The 18750-nt window shown below is 33.7% G+C and overlaps 1 protein-coding gene across 4 annotated transcripts in view; it reads left to right on the top strand.

Annotated features, from left to right (window-relative positions):
- The window catches only part of LOC123746477 (uncharacterized), a 31837-nt gene extending 14023 nt beyond the window's left edge, over positions 1–17814 (top strand). For all 4 annotated transcript variants that reach the window (XM_069321748.1, XM_045728014.2, XM_069321747.1 and 1 more), the window contains one exon: positions 673–17814. In XM_069321748.1, coding sequence (XP_069177849.1) covers positions 673–895 — 223 coding nt within the window. In that variant the 3' untranslated portion in view covers positions 896–17814. The remainder of the gene's footprint in view (positions 1–672) is intronic.
- The last annotated feature ends 936 nt before the right edge of the window (positions 17815–18750 follow it).

Raw genomic sequence — 18750 nt, 5'->3', positions numbered from 1 at the left:
TCCATAAAGTACTTAAGCTATATAACATATTATTCACATTACAATTTTGAAGTTATAATCCACATCACTCAAAGAAGAGCACTATGAATATAGCTCGTACCATGTTCGAGTGTTCCAATTTCTGAATTAAGCTAACAAGTACAGTTGTGTAGAGGCTTCTCGATACATATTCATAAGAATATCACAAAACATTGCATAAACATGATATCGTAATACTTTAGAACAGTTCCTAGTTCAAAATGGTTAGTTCTTGCATGCCTTTGCTTATTTATAACTAAAATAAAAAATGACAGTGCACACTACTTGTGGACATTCACAACCTTGGAAGGTTTCATCAGCGTCTTCTCTGTTGCAGAAGCTGCTGATGAGGGTCGCATGTATTCATGCTCTTTTAACTTAATCTTTGCCTTTTACTTTAAAAGTGATGCCTGTGCTTCTCATGAAATTTCATAGCTTTCTCTAAACACTGATGCTCTTTCTAAAAAATATAAAAAATAGTTTCATTCTTTTATACTTATCCTAAACATTTTCTTCATGACCTCAACACTGTACAATTCAAAGTAACACTAGATTTTTCTTGTTGTAGCAATATATATATAGCAGTTTGCAATGAAATACTAATTATATATTGTATTCTTACTCTTCTGTCACGACTTATGATTTTTTCCCCAGGTCAGTGGTGTGCAGCACAGCCGGGATTCGTATTGTGGAGTTACGAGACCTTCACACCATGGCCTTCCATCACTGGGAGTTTGTCACACGTCCACCGCCACCAGTCCTCCATCTTCCATGGGCACAAGTACCTCACTGGCCATCAGACACGCACATTGAGGTGGTGGCAGAGGATAGTCAGGGTAACTTACTTAAAGGCTGCTTTATGCCGAGGCCACTCTAAGCTGCTTAGCCCATGCTTAGTTATGGCCTCATAGGGTTAGTAAGTTTGTGTGGATTTGAGAATGCTTTTTATTATATCTTGATCAATTATTATATATAAGTAAATTATATTTTGTTATCCACACAGACCTCCTTAAAATTGCAAATATGATAAAAAGTATTCTGCAATATATATTCGAAGCATATGCATATAAATTAAGTCGAACATAAGATACCATTTACATTTGGTGTGGAAGTCTTTATGCAGCTGCTTTCATAAAAATGGAGTGGTCCATTAATAAGTCTTACTAAACGTGCAAGGTGGTACCTTCATTATTCATAAGCCTTAGTAAGATCTGCAAGAAGTAAACATGTCTTGCAGCTTCTCAAGGAAAGTGCCATGATGTGCTGTACCCAATACTTTGGCTTGTGCTTTAAGCAGCCTATAACAACAATTTTCTGAATATCTTTATCCACATTTACGACAAATTTCTTTTCTACTTTATTATTATTATTATTATACCTAATTTTGGAGTTAACCAATTTTCTTTAGGAAAACAAAGGGATGTAATATGCTCTTTCCTATTACCACTTCCAGCATACTTTTATGCAACTGATATTTTTTGCTGGTTATTATTTAACATTTTAGTTTACAGTGTTAGCATTAGTGACTAATATATATATATACACACCAATAAAATAGCAGAAGCTTTGTGAGCACATACATTATACATCACAAAGTTAGCCCTCAATATTTCTACATAGTATCAGTGAGGGTTGCAAGGGTTTGGGCCTATTTTCTTTAGGCTTGTATCAGTCAGCAACAAATAACACTGAATTTCTTAAAGATCTGAGGTTTATCCATTACATATAGGCTGTGAATCATTGCAAACTCCAGCATTCTGCATCTTACAATGTTTCTTGCAATCTCATTAATTATACATGTTGCTTAATTTCAGCAATGGCTGGTTAGCATTTGTAACTACTGGTTTGTCAGGCATATGTTAAATTACCTTGAGCAGCTAGGTTATCAAATAAGAACCGTGTACATACAAAAAGGGATTTTATTTGATTTAAAGAATATACCTTGTATTTTATTTTTATTGAAAGTTGATCTCATACCTGAATATGTTACATATGCAGTGTTTAAATTGCAGTTCTTATATAGAAATTGGATTGTTTATATTCTGTGGCTGTGGCTGTAAATCATCAGATTTATTAGCAATATAATTCGTAGTAATTCTGTAATATAGATATTATGTACATTAATAGCATTGTATAAATTTGTTTGTACTGTATATACTTATGTAAGTAGATATTTGCTCAATAGAACCTTAGTATCAATAAGTTCACATATCTAACTCACCGATGCAAGAATATCAAATTAGTTTTATTGGTTGCGCAAAGGGTAAGCATATTTTTGTTTGTTTTTTAATAATGAAGTGTGATCTTTCTTTAGTATTATTTTATCTCTTTAGTATTGTTTCATATTTTTGGTTCTGGTTTATGCAATTCTGCTAAGCATCCAATTAGATCCCCCCAAAAATACATTGTCCGAGTTTCTTATGCATACAGGGGTCTTTCCTTGTTCAGTAATTTTTGTTAGTTCTCTTGATGTTTTGATGTATATAATGACTCTAATTTTCCTCCTTGATTTATCCTTTTAAATGATATAATTATCATTTTTGTCATAGTAAATCAGTGCCTCTAAACAAATATTGCATTTTGAGTTACCTAAGTTTTAACCATCTTGGACTGCACGCTTCGTAATCAAACGGTCTTCTGTTCTATACATTGTAAACGAGCGTCACACTCGTGAAGAGAGGTAATTTTGTGTAAATTTAAATGCAATTTCTAGTCATTTATTATGAAATCTTTAAAAATCCAGTTAATACTGTGCAATTTGACTCAGAAATTCCACAAATATATGTCGGTTTCAGAATGTATGTCAGTGTTCATATCACTTCATCTGATTGCGTCTTCTGTTTTCCGTGATGAAGCTGCATGTGTGAATTGTCATCTTGTCACCTACTTTTTTTTTTTTTTTTATTGTCTTAAACAGCATTTAAGTATAGTTTTGATTGTAAGAACTGGAGTATAGAGCAATGTCACAACTAATGATTGTAAGGAAATATTATGTAATATTTTTTTGTGGTAGGGGGTCTCCTTGTTGCCTGTATTCACCTAGTTGTGCATGCAGGGACTGAGCTCTGCTCTTACGGCCCGCCTCTCAACTGCCAGTCAGCTGTTACTAACTACTAATTTTTTTTTTCCACACACACACACACACACACACACACACACACACACACACACACACACACACACACACACACACACACACACACACACACACACACACACACACACACACACACTAACCCCCCAGGAAACAGTCCGTAACAGCTGTCTAACTCCCAGGTACCTATTTACTGCAAGGTAACGGGCATCAGGGTGAAAGAAACTTTGCCAACTGTTTCTCGCCAGCGCCGGGAATCGAACTCTGGATCACAGGATTACGTGTCCAGCGTGCTGTCCACTCAGCCACTGGCCCCTACCCCTGTGTACCTTTTCAGATGGTATTTGTTTCAGCATTGTCATTAGATCTTAGACAATCTAATATTGTCAGTATCAGTGTCTTGAGGAGCTATATCCTGATGTGATTATTAGGATTAAATACATCTTCAGAATGTTAGCAGTAGTTTAGGGTTGACTGCATGATTTGCCTTAAGAGCGAGACCAGGAAATGCTTTGGGATGTGTTGAGCATGAAGATATTACCGGTGATCATGTAACACTGTAAGGATTATTTTTGTTATTAATTAACAAAGTGACAATTCAGGTGATTCAAGGCTTATAATGTCCTTAGCAGTTAAATGCAGTAGGTACTTCTTGTACTGTACTTGAAATACAGTAAGGAAAGCCAATATTTACATGTATTTTCTGTTTATAGTTTGTAATTAATACATGTTGCCATCTTTCAACGACAGTTTTGATGATTGGTTTTCGGTATGAAGAATCTTTCCATTGCCTTTAATACTCATTATTATATGCTGAATCTGTTAATGTAATTCAAATATTGTACTAGATGGAAAGATAGTCTAAAATTTATACATTAGTGTTTCGTGGTGTACGCACACCCAATAGTGATTGCACCAAGGAAATCTACATTGATTAAAGTAGTCTGTTGTATCATCATAATTATAGTGACGACTCGCTGCAGTTAAAGTCTTCATTACTAATTGTGTGAATATGATCTGCACAGAAACAAATATGTTTTTGTCAATTGTTTATATAGCAGTCTGCAAAGTGAATGAAGATGGCACAAGAAAATGCGATGAAAGCTGTAGTTGCATTAACATAATGGACGAAGAGGAATTATTATATAGTTAATAAAAACTGTTATATAATTCTTTGAAATGTGCTGCAACATTCTTTGAATTTAGGGACCTTTAAATTTTGGATTACTCTATCAAAAATTAACTTTCGTAATTATGTTCTTAAATTCAAAACAATGCATATTTTGTTGGAAAATTAATACTGTATTAGAATTATATTTTAAGTCTGAAGCTGCTTACACAATTTGTTATATGCCAATTACTTAAGATACTCTAAGAATTTACTGTCCAGGTTATAATTTAGTTTTCTTAAATTTTGATGGTAACTTTGACAATATTTTTGGATAAGCCCAATAGTCTTCCATAATTGTATTGAAGATCAACTTGAGATGATTGCTGCTAATGACCTAAGCATATATGCCATGTGGTGTCGCATAAATGATATAGCATTAATGTAAGGCAGGTTCTCTCATATACAGAATATATTGGGTGGTTTTTATGTACAAAACCACAAAATTTATTGCAAGCTATTTTAAGTGACGTGTAATTATCTATTTTTTTTACATGGAATAATATTACATAATTTTTATTTTTTTTATATATATAATTTTACATAATTTTTTAATTTAATTTTGTTGTGTGTGTTTTTGAAGACTCGTTACTTAAAGACCAATGTGAGAGCTCTTGGATGGTGTCTTGAACTGGAAATAAATATTAATTTTAAAGAGTTAGGGTGTTTGAAATGTTTGAAAAGTCTTTGTGGGCTGGTGTTATGCAAGCCTTGGTGTTCCATATGAAATTAAGATATTCCAACCATAGGCTCTTGCTTTTGAAAGTGTGATAAATAATAATGATATACCGTATAATGTAGTATGGAATGATTACTGTATAGTAATACAGATATGTATTTTAAATGCGTGTTCGTATTTGGATTGGAATACGAATAGAAATCTTATTGTATATATTTCATGTTTGGTACTGCATATAAACTGTAAATTAAGAATCATGATCTTGACTCAAGCACTTTAATTACTGTGTGTATACAAAAATTGTGTATTTACATATAAAGTTGAAGTGCCAAAGTATAATGTAATTAATACATAGTGATATGGGAACCTGATATTTGCAGGTCTTAAGGGCACCTTATTGGCAATAGTTAAGACAGAATTGGTATCTAGAACAACATACGCATTATTGTGGTGCTATTGCTAAAAAATATCAGTGAAGTAAATGACCTGTATGTAGCTTCCATTTGGCAGGAGTGTTGGGTCATGCTGTTTTTTAATGTGGAGCATTGTATATGGCTTAAAGTGCCTAGATTGTTTTGCATGTCAAGTATTATTAAAAAAAAAGGATAGGAAAGGTTGAACGAGTGGACAGACAGATGTAAAATACTGTACTGGCAAAAATGCATATACTGTATGTCCCCATATCTCCTTCTATTTACCAAGAAACAAAACAGTTTAGAATATAATTGGAAAAGTTCATCAGATACTACATGAAGCTTTCATTATAATTTTTGTAGTGTAATGTCCTGATTTTCAGGATGATTGGAAATTGTTTCCTGCTGTCCCAATGTGCCACCTATTCCTCAATGAAATACTGTGAATTTGGTTCCTTTGCCAGCAATCATCTTTTCTTTCTGCTCTCTGTATTGGTTTCCTGAATGTCTATTAATTCTTGAATATTGTGGCATTGGCAGTGCTGTGTGGCCATACTGGCTTAGCTCTTCTATTGATAATTTCAAGCTGTATACTACATCTCTCATTATAATCCCCAAGTCCATTAGTTAGAAAGGCTGTCAGGTTGGTACGTAGCCTGCATAAATGTAATGTAAAGCATATGAAAGTCTCATTGGCAAAATAAAACAAAAATGGAGTTGGAACTCAACTTAAATGAGCACTGCTGTTAAGGAAGCTATCCATACTTTTCCTGTTTCCCCAAAAGGCATTCCCTTTTCTGATTTCTACCCGTTCATTCATTCCTTGATCTGTGCCCATTGACAAAATTGTTGGTTGTTACTTGTAGCAAACTGCATGCTCTTTAGGGTACCCTGTTCTCTTGGCCTTCCTCCTATCACTGTAACTGGTTGTAGGAAAAGGCTCTGGAGAAGTTCAGAATTGGCCATACATGTTTAACTCGCAGGCACTTAATCTAGTGCCGCCCTGCTCCTTATTGTCTGAACTGCATTGTCCCTCTTACGGTCATGCATCTCCTTGTTGAATGTCCTAATTTCAAGACATTCATGTGTCTTGTTTCCTGACGATCCCTTGCAGTCATTTGTTCCTCGATTGACTCCTTGGCAAATCCAATGCCTTTGTAGAAATGACCCTTAATCACGGCTGATAATAGGAAGTGTGTGGGAGAAGTACCTACACTACTTGCACACGTATGGAGTAAACCACTTGATGCTCATTTGTGTGGGAGAGTGCTCCCAAGGCTAGGGTAAGTAGAGCTATCTTTTAATCTTGTTTTTTATATAATTTTGTGTGCAAGTTAAATGTTATTGCTGCAAGACTGATGCTGTTGAACTTGTAAAGTAACTATTGAGTTTGATGATGATGTAGAACATTTGTTAAATTTGCATTCAGAGTAGCTCTTCATTGTAAACCTTTTTCAATTTATTTTAGAGGAAAGGTCTAGACAAATGTTGATTGTCACCCCTACCAAAACTATTCACATTTAGGCAAGTAGCAGAAGCCTTAGCACTTGCTGAGGAGCAAGACTCACCCAAGAGAAAGATTTGAAAATATCTCCTGAAGTTTTCATTAAGATTATGTTATGAAGAAATTTACTTTAATAAAAAATGCAGTAGTGTAGTGTTGTTAGTGTAACTACTAATTTCAGAAAAAAAAGCCTGAAATATATCCAGACATCAATATCTGCAACCCATGAAAGTGCTTGAAATGAATCTGATCCATCAATTTCTACAACTAGTGCAGCTTCTCCAGAAAATTTATCCTTTATCCTCCACTTGGCAAGGCAACTCCAGAATTTTGGGTAAATAAAACTAGTGTTTGTTCACTATTAGCAAACATATTTGCAAATGTTAAATATACAAATTTTTGTTGGTTTAGGAACCTAACTCCCATTTATGACATTGTGCTTATTAAATATTGCATTTCAAGTCGACGCAAGCAGTAATGTACAGTATATGGTTCGCCATTGTTGGGGAACAGGAAACCTGTTAGGCTTCTCTAGCCTGGCCTTCACCTCAACCCTCCCCCACTTCAGTTCAATCAATGACAAGGCTGACCATAATGTGGCCACCCTACTTGTTATTAGCTTAGCCCAACCATATTTAACTGATTGTGGGCATTCATGCATATGCACTATTAGTTGGGCTTTTAAATTTAATCCAGAAACACCCAGCATAATGGATATAACCACTCTACATGCACTGTACAGTATATGCAAATTAAAGAAAGTAAGGATTTGAAAATTTTTAAGTCCTAGCTTTTCATAATGGTCATAGTTGAAATTTTGAAGATAACTGCCCTCGTTCATCCCACTCATGTGCATACTCCAAGTTCAGCGACTGTCTTGTCTTCGTAATAAAAAAAATCCAGTGAGCCTCCGAGGGAAGCCCTCCCAGAAAATACTGTACTATTATTTATAATGTTAAGGAATTGAGAGAGAAATGTAAATATACTTTTGGGTGTTATTTAACTATATATTGTTAAATAAAAGAAAGTTAAAAAGTTATGTCATGTTTTAGACTAGCATGAGGAGTAAAAAATATCTAAAAATCAAAATAATTAAAGTTCACAATGAGTGGTCATTGGGATGTTAGATAAAAATTATATATTATACATACACATATGCACAGTACATATGTTACCATCAGGTTACCTTGGCCATATTTAAAATCTTTACTATATTGGTATACTTTACTGTATACTGATCCTATCATTTGCGATTGTTTAACTGACTTCATTTTGATCCAATATACAGTATGTACTTTTTGATCAAATCTTGTACAGTATTATAATTTCAGCACATTACACTGGCAATTAGTGCTCTCTCAAGATTATGGGAATGCTGTAGTACTTGCTTTGCCACTCCTTATGTGCAAGTTAACCCATACAAATTCTCTCCAAATATGTTGGGCTTTTGTATGTAGTAACAATAAGCACACTTGGCATGTGCAATTTCGTGACATTTCATCATTTTAACCAAGTGCCTAAGGAAATCAATTACATCAGTAGTTTTAGAAATATGAATATTAATCACTATTTTCATTAGCTAAAATTATTTTTTTTACTACAGTATGTTCAGAGTACACAGCAATATTACTGAACCTGTGTATTTTAATTACCTCAATTTCTTTATTTTCTATTTTGAGAGAGTATTATGTATTTTATCCTTTCTGTAAATATATCTTAATTAACTTGATAGTGATGTGCATTAAATGTTACACAGAATGAATGACATAATATACTTTGAAGCTTTTAAAAAAAAACTCCAATTTTGTGAAAGTTTATCATGACTAATTCAGCACTAAGAAGCTCCTCCAGCTTGACTCGGCTTCATGTTAGAGCTTAAGTTACTTAATTCTCCCTAGCAAAATGTTGGAGATTGGTTTAAATTGAAATACAGTGCCATGATACAACAATGTATTATAGAATATATTATTTTAGATAATATACCAAAAGAAAATTAACTTTTAAGTAGAATGCCTTATTATTATTATTATATGTTCCTCCCATACACACAAGGATGATCAAATGATCTGTTTATTGATTTTGTAAATGCTAACAGTATGAAGTACATATATATATATATCTTTATGAAGTATATAAATATTAGACCTAGATTGTGTAGTTTTGATTTTCAAGGTGTGTTTAGTCTCAAAAAACTAGATAAAAAAATTATATAAAAATTAAGCAAAACATGAAACTACCAAGATACAATCTGAGCCATATGGACAGAATCCATCCCAAAACTCTTCCCATCCATTGTGCAAACTGCAGTTCTGTCAAATTTGGTTTAATGTGTGTTAAGTTTTTGTGTAAATACTGTCAGTTTTATTTTCCGATCGGATAAGAAGCTGTGTTTAGTGTACAGTTGTGTGCATTTAAATGCACATTTAGGGACTCTGGTCATTGTGTAGAAGGTGTGATCAAGATTTTGTACCTAGTCATTGTTTCCAGTCATGAATTTTGCTTGAGTAACACTTGTGTATCTCACTAGGAGTAAGCTGTAAGGACACATTAGCTTTGTGATGTACTGTACAGCATTATTATCGTTTAAGGTTTGTGTAACACTGAATGAGATTCTGTTTTGTAGTCTGCAACTCGGGTTATGAATACTTTGAATTTCTTGCATGCTTGCGCTATAATCCCTAAATACATAGGTATGAATTATTATAGCAGAATCTCCACAACTATTAACGAGTGAAAGAGTGTAGGATTAAGATGCATTTTTCAAAACTTTACGTGTGAATTACTGGCATGCTTGCCAATTAAACACCTAGTCTCTTTTTTTTTTTTCTCAAAGTATGAAATATATAAAGAATTTATCTAATGCTATCTTTGGTAAACAGGGTATGTTATGTTTAACCTAAACCTTTAGAAGACTGATGGATATATTATGGTAAACCTAGAGGCCACTCAGGTGTTGTGAAAACAGCAGGTATACAGCAATTTTCCTGAGCATGAAACTATGGTCGTGGACATTGCCCCGACATTGTCATTGATCTGAATCCCTGTAATTTCTGGGCATTATTGCAATATGATAATATAGTTAATAATATTTTGAGTTCTTTTACTTACATCATGCATGAAAAACCTGAATATCTTAAGTGCATGTGGAGCTGGTTGTCAAGAAAAATAATGAGATGCTGATTATTAATTTAAGAACTTGTCACTGGACAGTGACTTTCCTGCAAGTGACTTGATCTTTATTCCATACAAAGTATTAGAAATCATTTCTTAAATATTTATAATACCATTAATATAACAGCAGCCATATAATATATGGCTGCTGGTTGGATTTCTCTGAACAGTTGCTGTGTTATGAGAGTTCAGTCCTGTACACTGATGCATATTTACCTGTGCATATAATGCATGGTTATCTTTCAAGACAGGTACAGTACACAGTTTTATCAGGGTTTAATTGCAGAATATGTAAAGACAGTCTTGTTTTTCTTTTTCTGTTTTTGGTGTAGATTTTCATACAGCACCTTGCCCCAAATGTTGAAAAAGAAGTATGCATTAGCGGAATGGATTAATTTATTAATAACAGTGTCACTTATCAACACTTGTGTAGTCAAGATGCCAGTGCAGTAATGATTTATTTTTCAAAATGTATAATTGGCAATATGAGTAAAATTTGGTGATTTAGGCAAATGTCTGGTAATCTATGATTATAGTACACACAGAAATCACAATTGCGTGATGCATCAAATGAACAAATCCACAAGGGCCGTGACGAGGATTCGAACCTGCGTCCGAGAGCATCCCAGACGCTGCCTTAATCGACAGAGCTACGACATGGTCAAAAGGAGTTGTTGATTAAGGCAGCATCTGGGATGCTCTCGGTCGCAGGTTCGAATCCTCGTCACAGCCCTTGTGAATTTATTCATATGATTATAGTACTTTCTGCTAGATTTTACTTTGTTGTTGAAAGTGGAAAAGGACATCTCATAAATTGGGTGAAGATTTCATGGAGAAGGAATTGATCCTAGGGTATTTTAATACATTGGGCTAGAAGCGTGATAACTTTCAGGCCTCTTTATTTTTTTCCCGCATTATTTATATTGTAGTGTATTGCACATTGGCTGCCAAGTGCTGAAAATGTCTAAAGGTAATGCCGTACATTTAATGATCATGGAAATGCTTATCTTTGTCTCATTGGAAAAGGTCCCAAAATAAGTGAGGTCTTTGAGAGAGAAATTACATGGTTTCATTACTTTGATGAAGTATTTTTCAGTGTGAAGAAAAAGTAAGCATGTACTGTATTTATGCAATGCTTTACTAATATACAGTTGCTTGCATTTGGTTAAATTCACATCTAACATTACAGTACTTCTAGGGCTTTATTGTCTAAATAGTCATGTGTTATGTAGTACATTGTAGTGTTGTAGAACGTTATTTCTGAAGCAGAGCTGTCTTCTGAATAATTTGTTTATTTACTTGCACAGCAGTTGCCAAAATATCTATAGAAGTAAGAATATAGTTTAATTAGTACAAGATAGATGTAGATATATCTATATCATCTAGGCATTTCTCTGAATTTGACTGAATATTTTCTTCAAACACCCCTATATATTTTTTCAATGGATTTACAGTATATGTATTTATAATATACTGTAATACACATATAATGTGAACCTGCACACAATATATTTTCCAGCAAAATGTAGAGTTAAGTATATGGTTTACATTCCAGAATAAATACAGTACATTCCATAGTAGTTATATTTCTGAAAAAAAAAAAAGTGCTTTGTTGAAATTTGCTACCTCACTGTCAGGATTTTAGTGCACATAGGATCAGATTCAGTTATGTTCATTGTACATGATAACTTTGGCATGTTTTTTTTTTATTCTAAGCAAGTGGGTACAGTAACAGACAACTGCTGACTCCTGTTATCAGGCAGATAGCTTACCCCCATGAGTTTTCTTGTACTTTGACCTGTTATCATTTAGCAACCAGGTACCCAGTCACTGCTGGGTGAACAGAGGTGTCCAGCTAAGGATTGGCACTTAGTCAATTCTCCCCGGCCGGAATACAAACCTAGGCCAAATCGTTCATGAAGTGCCGGGCGCGTGTGTTACTCTGCACCACCAGGAAATGTTACTTTCAATCAAATGTTACCAAAATTGTTAATGAAAAGTTTGGGTAAATAATTACAGTACTTAAGATTTCACTTGATGACAGGTTTCAAGTAAATCAGAATGCATCATCTGTTATTAAGTATTTCCTATTAACTTATTGTAATCTGAAATTTAAAAAAATCGTAGCGGAAGATATGAGAACCATTTAGTACTTGAATTGAAAGTGTCAATGTGTAATTGAACAATAAATGTTACTGTCGATTTTGTCTGCACTGTCGATGTGTGCATGTGCGTTTATTAGAATGTCCCTAGAACTATGAATTAAATGCTACCATCACTACCCTGTCACTCTTGCAGATTGGGGAGGAAATTGGTCATATATAAGTAAACTATAGAGACTATAGTTCCCCGGTTCACTTTCATCTTCATTTATCACAGGGAGGGTGGTAGAGCAGATTCCATAATTGGTGGACAGTGGGGTTGCCAATACTACTGGAAATAAAGGGCACTTGAAATTTTTAGGAGTCACAGTTCAATGTGTTACATGGTTAATGGGGAACTAATTTGCTATTAGAGATCAACGTGGAGTTGACTGAGCTTTCAGACACTGCACAAACAAACTGCTCGATAGTATTTTACTGTAGTATGCTTATTCATAGGTTCTCTCCATTGGCATGAGATCAACAATAGGATTTTTATTTTCAGGATAGCTCTTAGGTTTATTTGAGTAATATTAGTTTTTGCTTACCACTTATATTTTAAAAAGTATTTTTCTTTAAAAAGAGGTAGGATTGTACTGAAAAAAATACATGTTATAATTTATGATGCTGTAACTGTTTTTTAGATTGGTTTATATGTAATCAACTACAGTGGTACCTCGGCTTACGAGCGCCCCTGGTTACGAGTGTTTCGGGTTACGAGCAGGATTTGCTCGGAAAATTTGTATCGGGATACGAGGGTTGCTTCAGGATACGAGGGTGTTGATACGCATACGGGCTGACTACCACGTGGTGGCACAGCGATCGCCGTTTGTTTACCAGTACCTCGCGCCCAGTGACTATCCTGCCTCAATTCTCCACCAGGATTTACTGTGTTTTGTTGGATATTTGGCCATTTGAACATAAAAATTATTATGTCTTGCAATGGGTCCCAAGAAAGCCAATGGTAAGGTTCAACCTAAGTAAATAGTTGAGTAGAGGATGTCCCTTCCTCATTAAGAAAATGTGTGAAGTATGGGAAGAACTGCAAACTTTTGTTGAAAAAACTCACTCAGATAAAGCTGTAGCAGGCCATTGCATTGACCTTTCAAATAACAATGTGATGTCTTACTACAGATAAGTGTTAAAATGTAGGGAAAAACAAGTGTCTTAAGACAGATTTTTAGTAAGACAAGCAAGCAGTGAGCCACAAGCAGGTCCTAGTGGTATGCAGGCAAAACGTGCCAAAGAGTGCACACCAGAGAAGTCCTCACTGCCTGATGTTATAATGGAAGGGGGCTCCCCTTCCAAACAGTAACACCTCTCCTTCCCCCTCCTCACCATCATCCATACACCGACAGCAGTCATTAGCAGGGGTAAGTAATAACTTGAACATAGTTTGTAGTGTAGATTTCGATGAATTGGGTATAAAGTTTAGTTTGAAGTGAGGTTTTTGGGTAGTCAGGAATGGATTAATTCATTTCCCATTATTTCTTATGGGGAAATTAGCTTCGGTTTACGAGCTGTCTCCAGGAACAGATTAAACTCTTAAACCGAGGTACCCCTGTACAGTACATATAAATTGGTAGTATTTATACACCTACAGTATTTAGATTAGAGCTGTAAGTGCACCACATCTTTTGTATGACTGTCAAGATACTTTTATGAAACTTTAAGTTTTTCATTTGAAATATTATATCAAAATCCCTCCGATATCAATATTTCCTAATATCTGATCATTATGAATGTAATTATTAAGTCAGATTTTGTGTCATACAGGTAGGTAAATACCCACCAGTATCTTAATTATATCATGACATCACATGTTGAAATGTGTTAGGCTTTATTATAATAATACTGCAAGTATCTTTCATGATTGAATAGGGCTGGGATTCATCCAGTATTTATGTATCCATGTATAAAACCTGCACATTTTTCCTCAATCATGGCAGCTTTTACACTTGTGTAACAGTTTATGAGCTCCTAAGTGCCACAAAATTGTGAACTTTCAAAGTTCGTAAGCTGTTTCATAAATATAAAGTTCACGAGTTAGACAACTTCCTAACACTTTGGAGCTCATAAATAGTTTCAGAAATATAGACTAAGCTGCCATGATCGAGGAAAGATGTGTAGGTTTTATAAGTGGATGTGAATCCCAGACCAATATAGTACAGTACAGCACTTCATTGGGATTGTGCCTTGGGCATACGTTATAGGCTTCCCTATAGTACAGTATATGCACATTTTATTCTTCTTTCCTCGAGTTATTGTAGTAAAATTGAACTTTGATAATACGAAAATGTGACCCAGATGTGATTATGATAACTCAGTTACTTAAATACTGGTATCTGTTTTAAATGCAGGAGCATGACTCGACAATTCTCTCACAGGTATCATGACTTGTGATGTGCACAATTTATATGTAAATTATGAACAAACTAAATTTTTTGTTATAAAAATGTTAGTGAAACTATATTTATTTAAACGTCTAAATTTTCAATTATGTTACTTTTCTTGAAAAGCATTTTGAGTGGACCTGCATTTACATTTCTCTATTAAACATGACTTTGCCAGCAAACAGCTTACGAACATGCTTAATGAATGTAGGAAAATGTCTGTCTCTTACGACATGATCTAAAACTTTAGTGCCTAATCTTGAAATACTGAAATGTGCTTTCACTTTTACCTGATCCACAACCATGGGAATAAATATCCCATTACTGTATAGAATTTTCCACTGTTGTTCCACTTAGGTTTATTGTACTTCCCTTTATTTGGCAAGGCTATTTTTGTTTGAAACTAATAATCACAATAATCATTAAAATTTATAAATGTCATAAGTATCAGGTATTAGAAATTTTTAACTTCTTTAAGGGGTAATTATGTACTGGACGTGTTTTCTTAAAGATTATGAAAGGTGTAATGTTTGCAAAAAAATAAGGCATTCATTCTATTTTGTAATCAGTCATATTTTAAGCAAACTATTTTGTGTGCTTTTAAAAAGTCTGAAAGATGAATTTTATAAATTTAGCTGAAAAGAAATCAGAGGAAGATCCTGAAGGCACCACAAGTTTTTTTAGCATAACCCAATACAGTACTTGCTAAAAAAAAAATTAATACAAAAAACTATTTTACTGTTTTTTGTATGGCAACAAGTACTTTTTGACAAAATTCAGAACAGTATATAAATGCTTCAAATTGTCATTCCAATAAAAGAATACAACAGTAAATTTAAATATATGTGAAGCTAACTGTTGTAAAAATGCTAAGGGTTGAACTGAAATATCCTCTTATGTACAGAATGTCACAATAACATGGCTGAAAATAAGTAACCTAACCCACACATATGAAAGAAAAGCTTGATCATCTTTCAAAATAATCTTTCCTGTCTTTACATTTCACAAAAGCTGTCTTAACGACTAGGCTTTCAAACACAATATGGCCAACATGAACAAGTCTTTATTGACTTGCCTTTCTCAGTACATAATAAATTGCTCTAATCTTCTTAGCATGCATGATCTGAGTTAGCAATCTGCCCCACTGTGCTTAATCTCTTCTGTCCCTATCGCTCCAATTTACTTGTATCCCTTTAGTTTTCGTGTTTACGCACAATCCCTTCGCTGCCTATTTTGTTTGATTTCTCCTTTCATTTTTTTCAGTGCTGGCTTTAGTTCGGTTTTATTCTTTACTTTTTCCGATTACACCTCACTTCACCTCTCTTGCCTTATATGGGTTCCCTCCTCTGTAATTCTCAATTTTAACTTTATAAGGGTCCAGGATGGACTGGGATATCACTTTCATTATGCATGCCTGGGTTAGGTTATATATTTAACATCCTCTTAGTTTTGGTTTATTAAGAGTTGTCAAATAAAGGTATGATGTAACTACAGTAGGATACTGTAATAGGACAATAATTTGCTGTATCTGAAAAATAAACATTACTCACGCATGGATGTGCGCGCACACAAATATTTCACTGATGTTAAATAGTTATACAGTAGTATTTTAGAACAAAGAAGTCAAGAAATAGTAAAATAATAATTGCTTGTTTAGTATGCTGGAACTAAGTGTAATTATTTTTTGATCAGAATTAACAAATACAAATTGTTAGTTAAAAAAAAGGAAAAAAAAAAAAAAAGGCACATTGTAGGGTATGACAAGACTGGAGAACAAAATCCAGCATTGAAGATTAGAAGCTGAAGTTCAGCTGCTGCTCATTCATGTGGATTGGTACATCAAGACTTAGGGATATAAGTACAGGCTTGCTTGATGTAAAAAAAAACAAAAAAACAAAACAAAACAAAACAAAAAAAGTTTGAGATTAGTTCAGAAGCTTAAGTATGTAATAAGACAGGAAAGGCATTATTATTGTTAGCTGCTAATGAATACCGTGTATGTTAACACACCATATTAAGACTATGGATTCCAGTGCTGGACCTAAAGCCCAAATTCTATTGCAATAATTATACAATGTAAGCTGTGTATAAATAAGCTGACATTAGAAGAGTAAGTTAAGAACATGACAGTCAACAGATAAAAGGGAGTTGAATGTCCATTTTTAAGAATGTACAGTATGGCAAGTTCTGTATCTTCTATTTTCATTTATAATAAAGATTCATGGGTTTAAATTAATTAAAAATTTATTTTTAAGGTATACATGTATATATTTAGGCTTTAACTACTTTTTGTTGGTTTAGTATCAACAGAAAATTGTCTGTTAATTTTGAGAAATTTCAAAATGCTGTTGCCTATTGTCATAAAAATGTGAGCTTATGATTTTGATACTCTAAATTGCTGAAAAAATGTAGATTGTCACAAAATTCTTCCTAATAAGGCTAAGATAGTTGTGTACTACAAATTATTGCATTTTGTATGTATCTGTAAAATACTGTACTTTAAAAGCTATCTTCTAAAGCAATAAAAATTGGCTCTTAATATTGCCTAAGTATTTGCATTAGGCTTACCTTTGTGACTCATTTTATTTTTTTCTACTTTCAACAGATTTTTGTTTGGTGTCTTTGAGAACAACTTGTTGTATTGATATTGAAACATTTTAAGTTTGTGCCAAATATATGGTTTCTATTGACAATGGGCAGTATAGCACATCTTAAAATATCCAAACAAAATTTTTTTGTCTCAAGAATGCCACATTGAATTGAAAGAGAGAGTTTTCTGATAGAAAAATTACTCCGTTACCTGCTCTGTACACTCATCTTTCCAAATACCATCCGTTCCTGAAAAATATTTCTTCCATCCTTTCCACCTGCACCCTTAAGCACCTATACCCAGACATTCCCCCACCCACACACCCAAATGCCTATACCCTCTATTCAAACTTTGATCATACCAAGCAGTCGACAGGCAAACTTATCACCATCCATAAGCTTACATACTTCAATCACACCCACCAAACAAATCCCCATCTATCCCACACCCTTACTCCAACCCCTGCCTTTTACCCCTCACTCACACCCTCCCAATTCAATTTAAAATATTTGGGTATTATTTTGTGTCCTTCAAAGGTAATATATTTGCATTAAAATTCATATGAAATTACTGTTTAATTCACAGTTTTGCCTAACTATATTGTTAGCTAATGCAAGTGTTACAAATAAATTTGTCAAGAGTGTGTTAAGTTTTCCTAAAATCCTTATAATGTACCATAGTGTAATATTGCAAAACATATTTTTAAGACTGCAATAAGTTATCAATATGATATTGTTTCCTTTTAATGTAGAGAGCCTGTCTGCAGTAGTCCAGTAGTCTATTCAGTTTTAACACGCAGTTGAAATTCTTAAATGGTTAGTATTAGGTTGGAATTTAATTTGTAAATATGATACTTAATATATATTTAGTTTGAGCATTAATGTTTGTAGAATACTCAAGTTTTTAATATTTATATTGGTCAACAATTGCAAAGAACGACTCTGAGGCTTGATGATAAATTGCATGTTTCGTATAATCCTGACATGACTACAAGATGATGTGATGTGAGAGTATCTACATTTGTATTTCTCATTTAGCGAGTTGCAAGTACATACAGTGCAGTATATTGGAAAATCAGGTTGGCTGTAAAATGCATATTACCGAAAATGGGATGAGTAAAATATCAAGATAAGGAATTTTTAATTTCATTTCACATTTTCACATTAATTGATGGTAAGGTATTTTGTGTTAAAATATGGATAGCATTCGAGCGTGGATTATTATCTGCAATTATGATGAGATGTAGCTTATCTGATGCTGTCCCAGTGGGGACAATATCAGAGCAATGCCGAATCAACATCAGGGTTAAATTAATGTTACGAATAATTTTTATAGGAGTTTTCTAAATTTTGTAAAAATTAGGTATATTTTTCTCAAAAAAATTATTGGAAATTTAGAATTTTTGTAGAACTGTAACTATATATATTTTTAGAAAATTTGTAGATTCTTGTACAAATGTAGAATGTGAAATTTTTTATAACTTGTTGAAATACTAGGTGCCATTATTTGATAATTACTTTTGTATGAATTATAAAAAGTACTAAGAATTCCTAAAAAAAATGAAGTTCTACAAATATGT

The sequence above is a fragment of the Procambarus clarkii genome, chromosome 10 (genome assembly GCF_040958095.1).
Source record: "Procambarus clarkii isolate CNS0578487 chromosome 10, FALCON_Pclarkii_2.0, whole genome shotgun sequence".
NCBI lineage: Eukaryota > Metazoa > Arthropoda > Malacostraca > Decapoda > Cambaridae > Procambarus > Procambarus clarkii.
The sequence above is the reverse complement of the archived record's forward strand: the minus strand, read 5'-3'. Positions and strand labels throughout refer to the sequence as shown.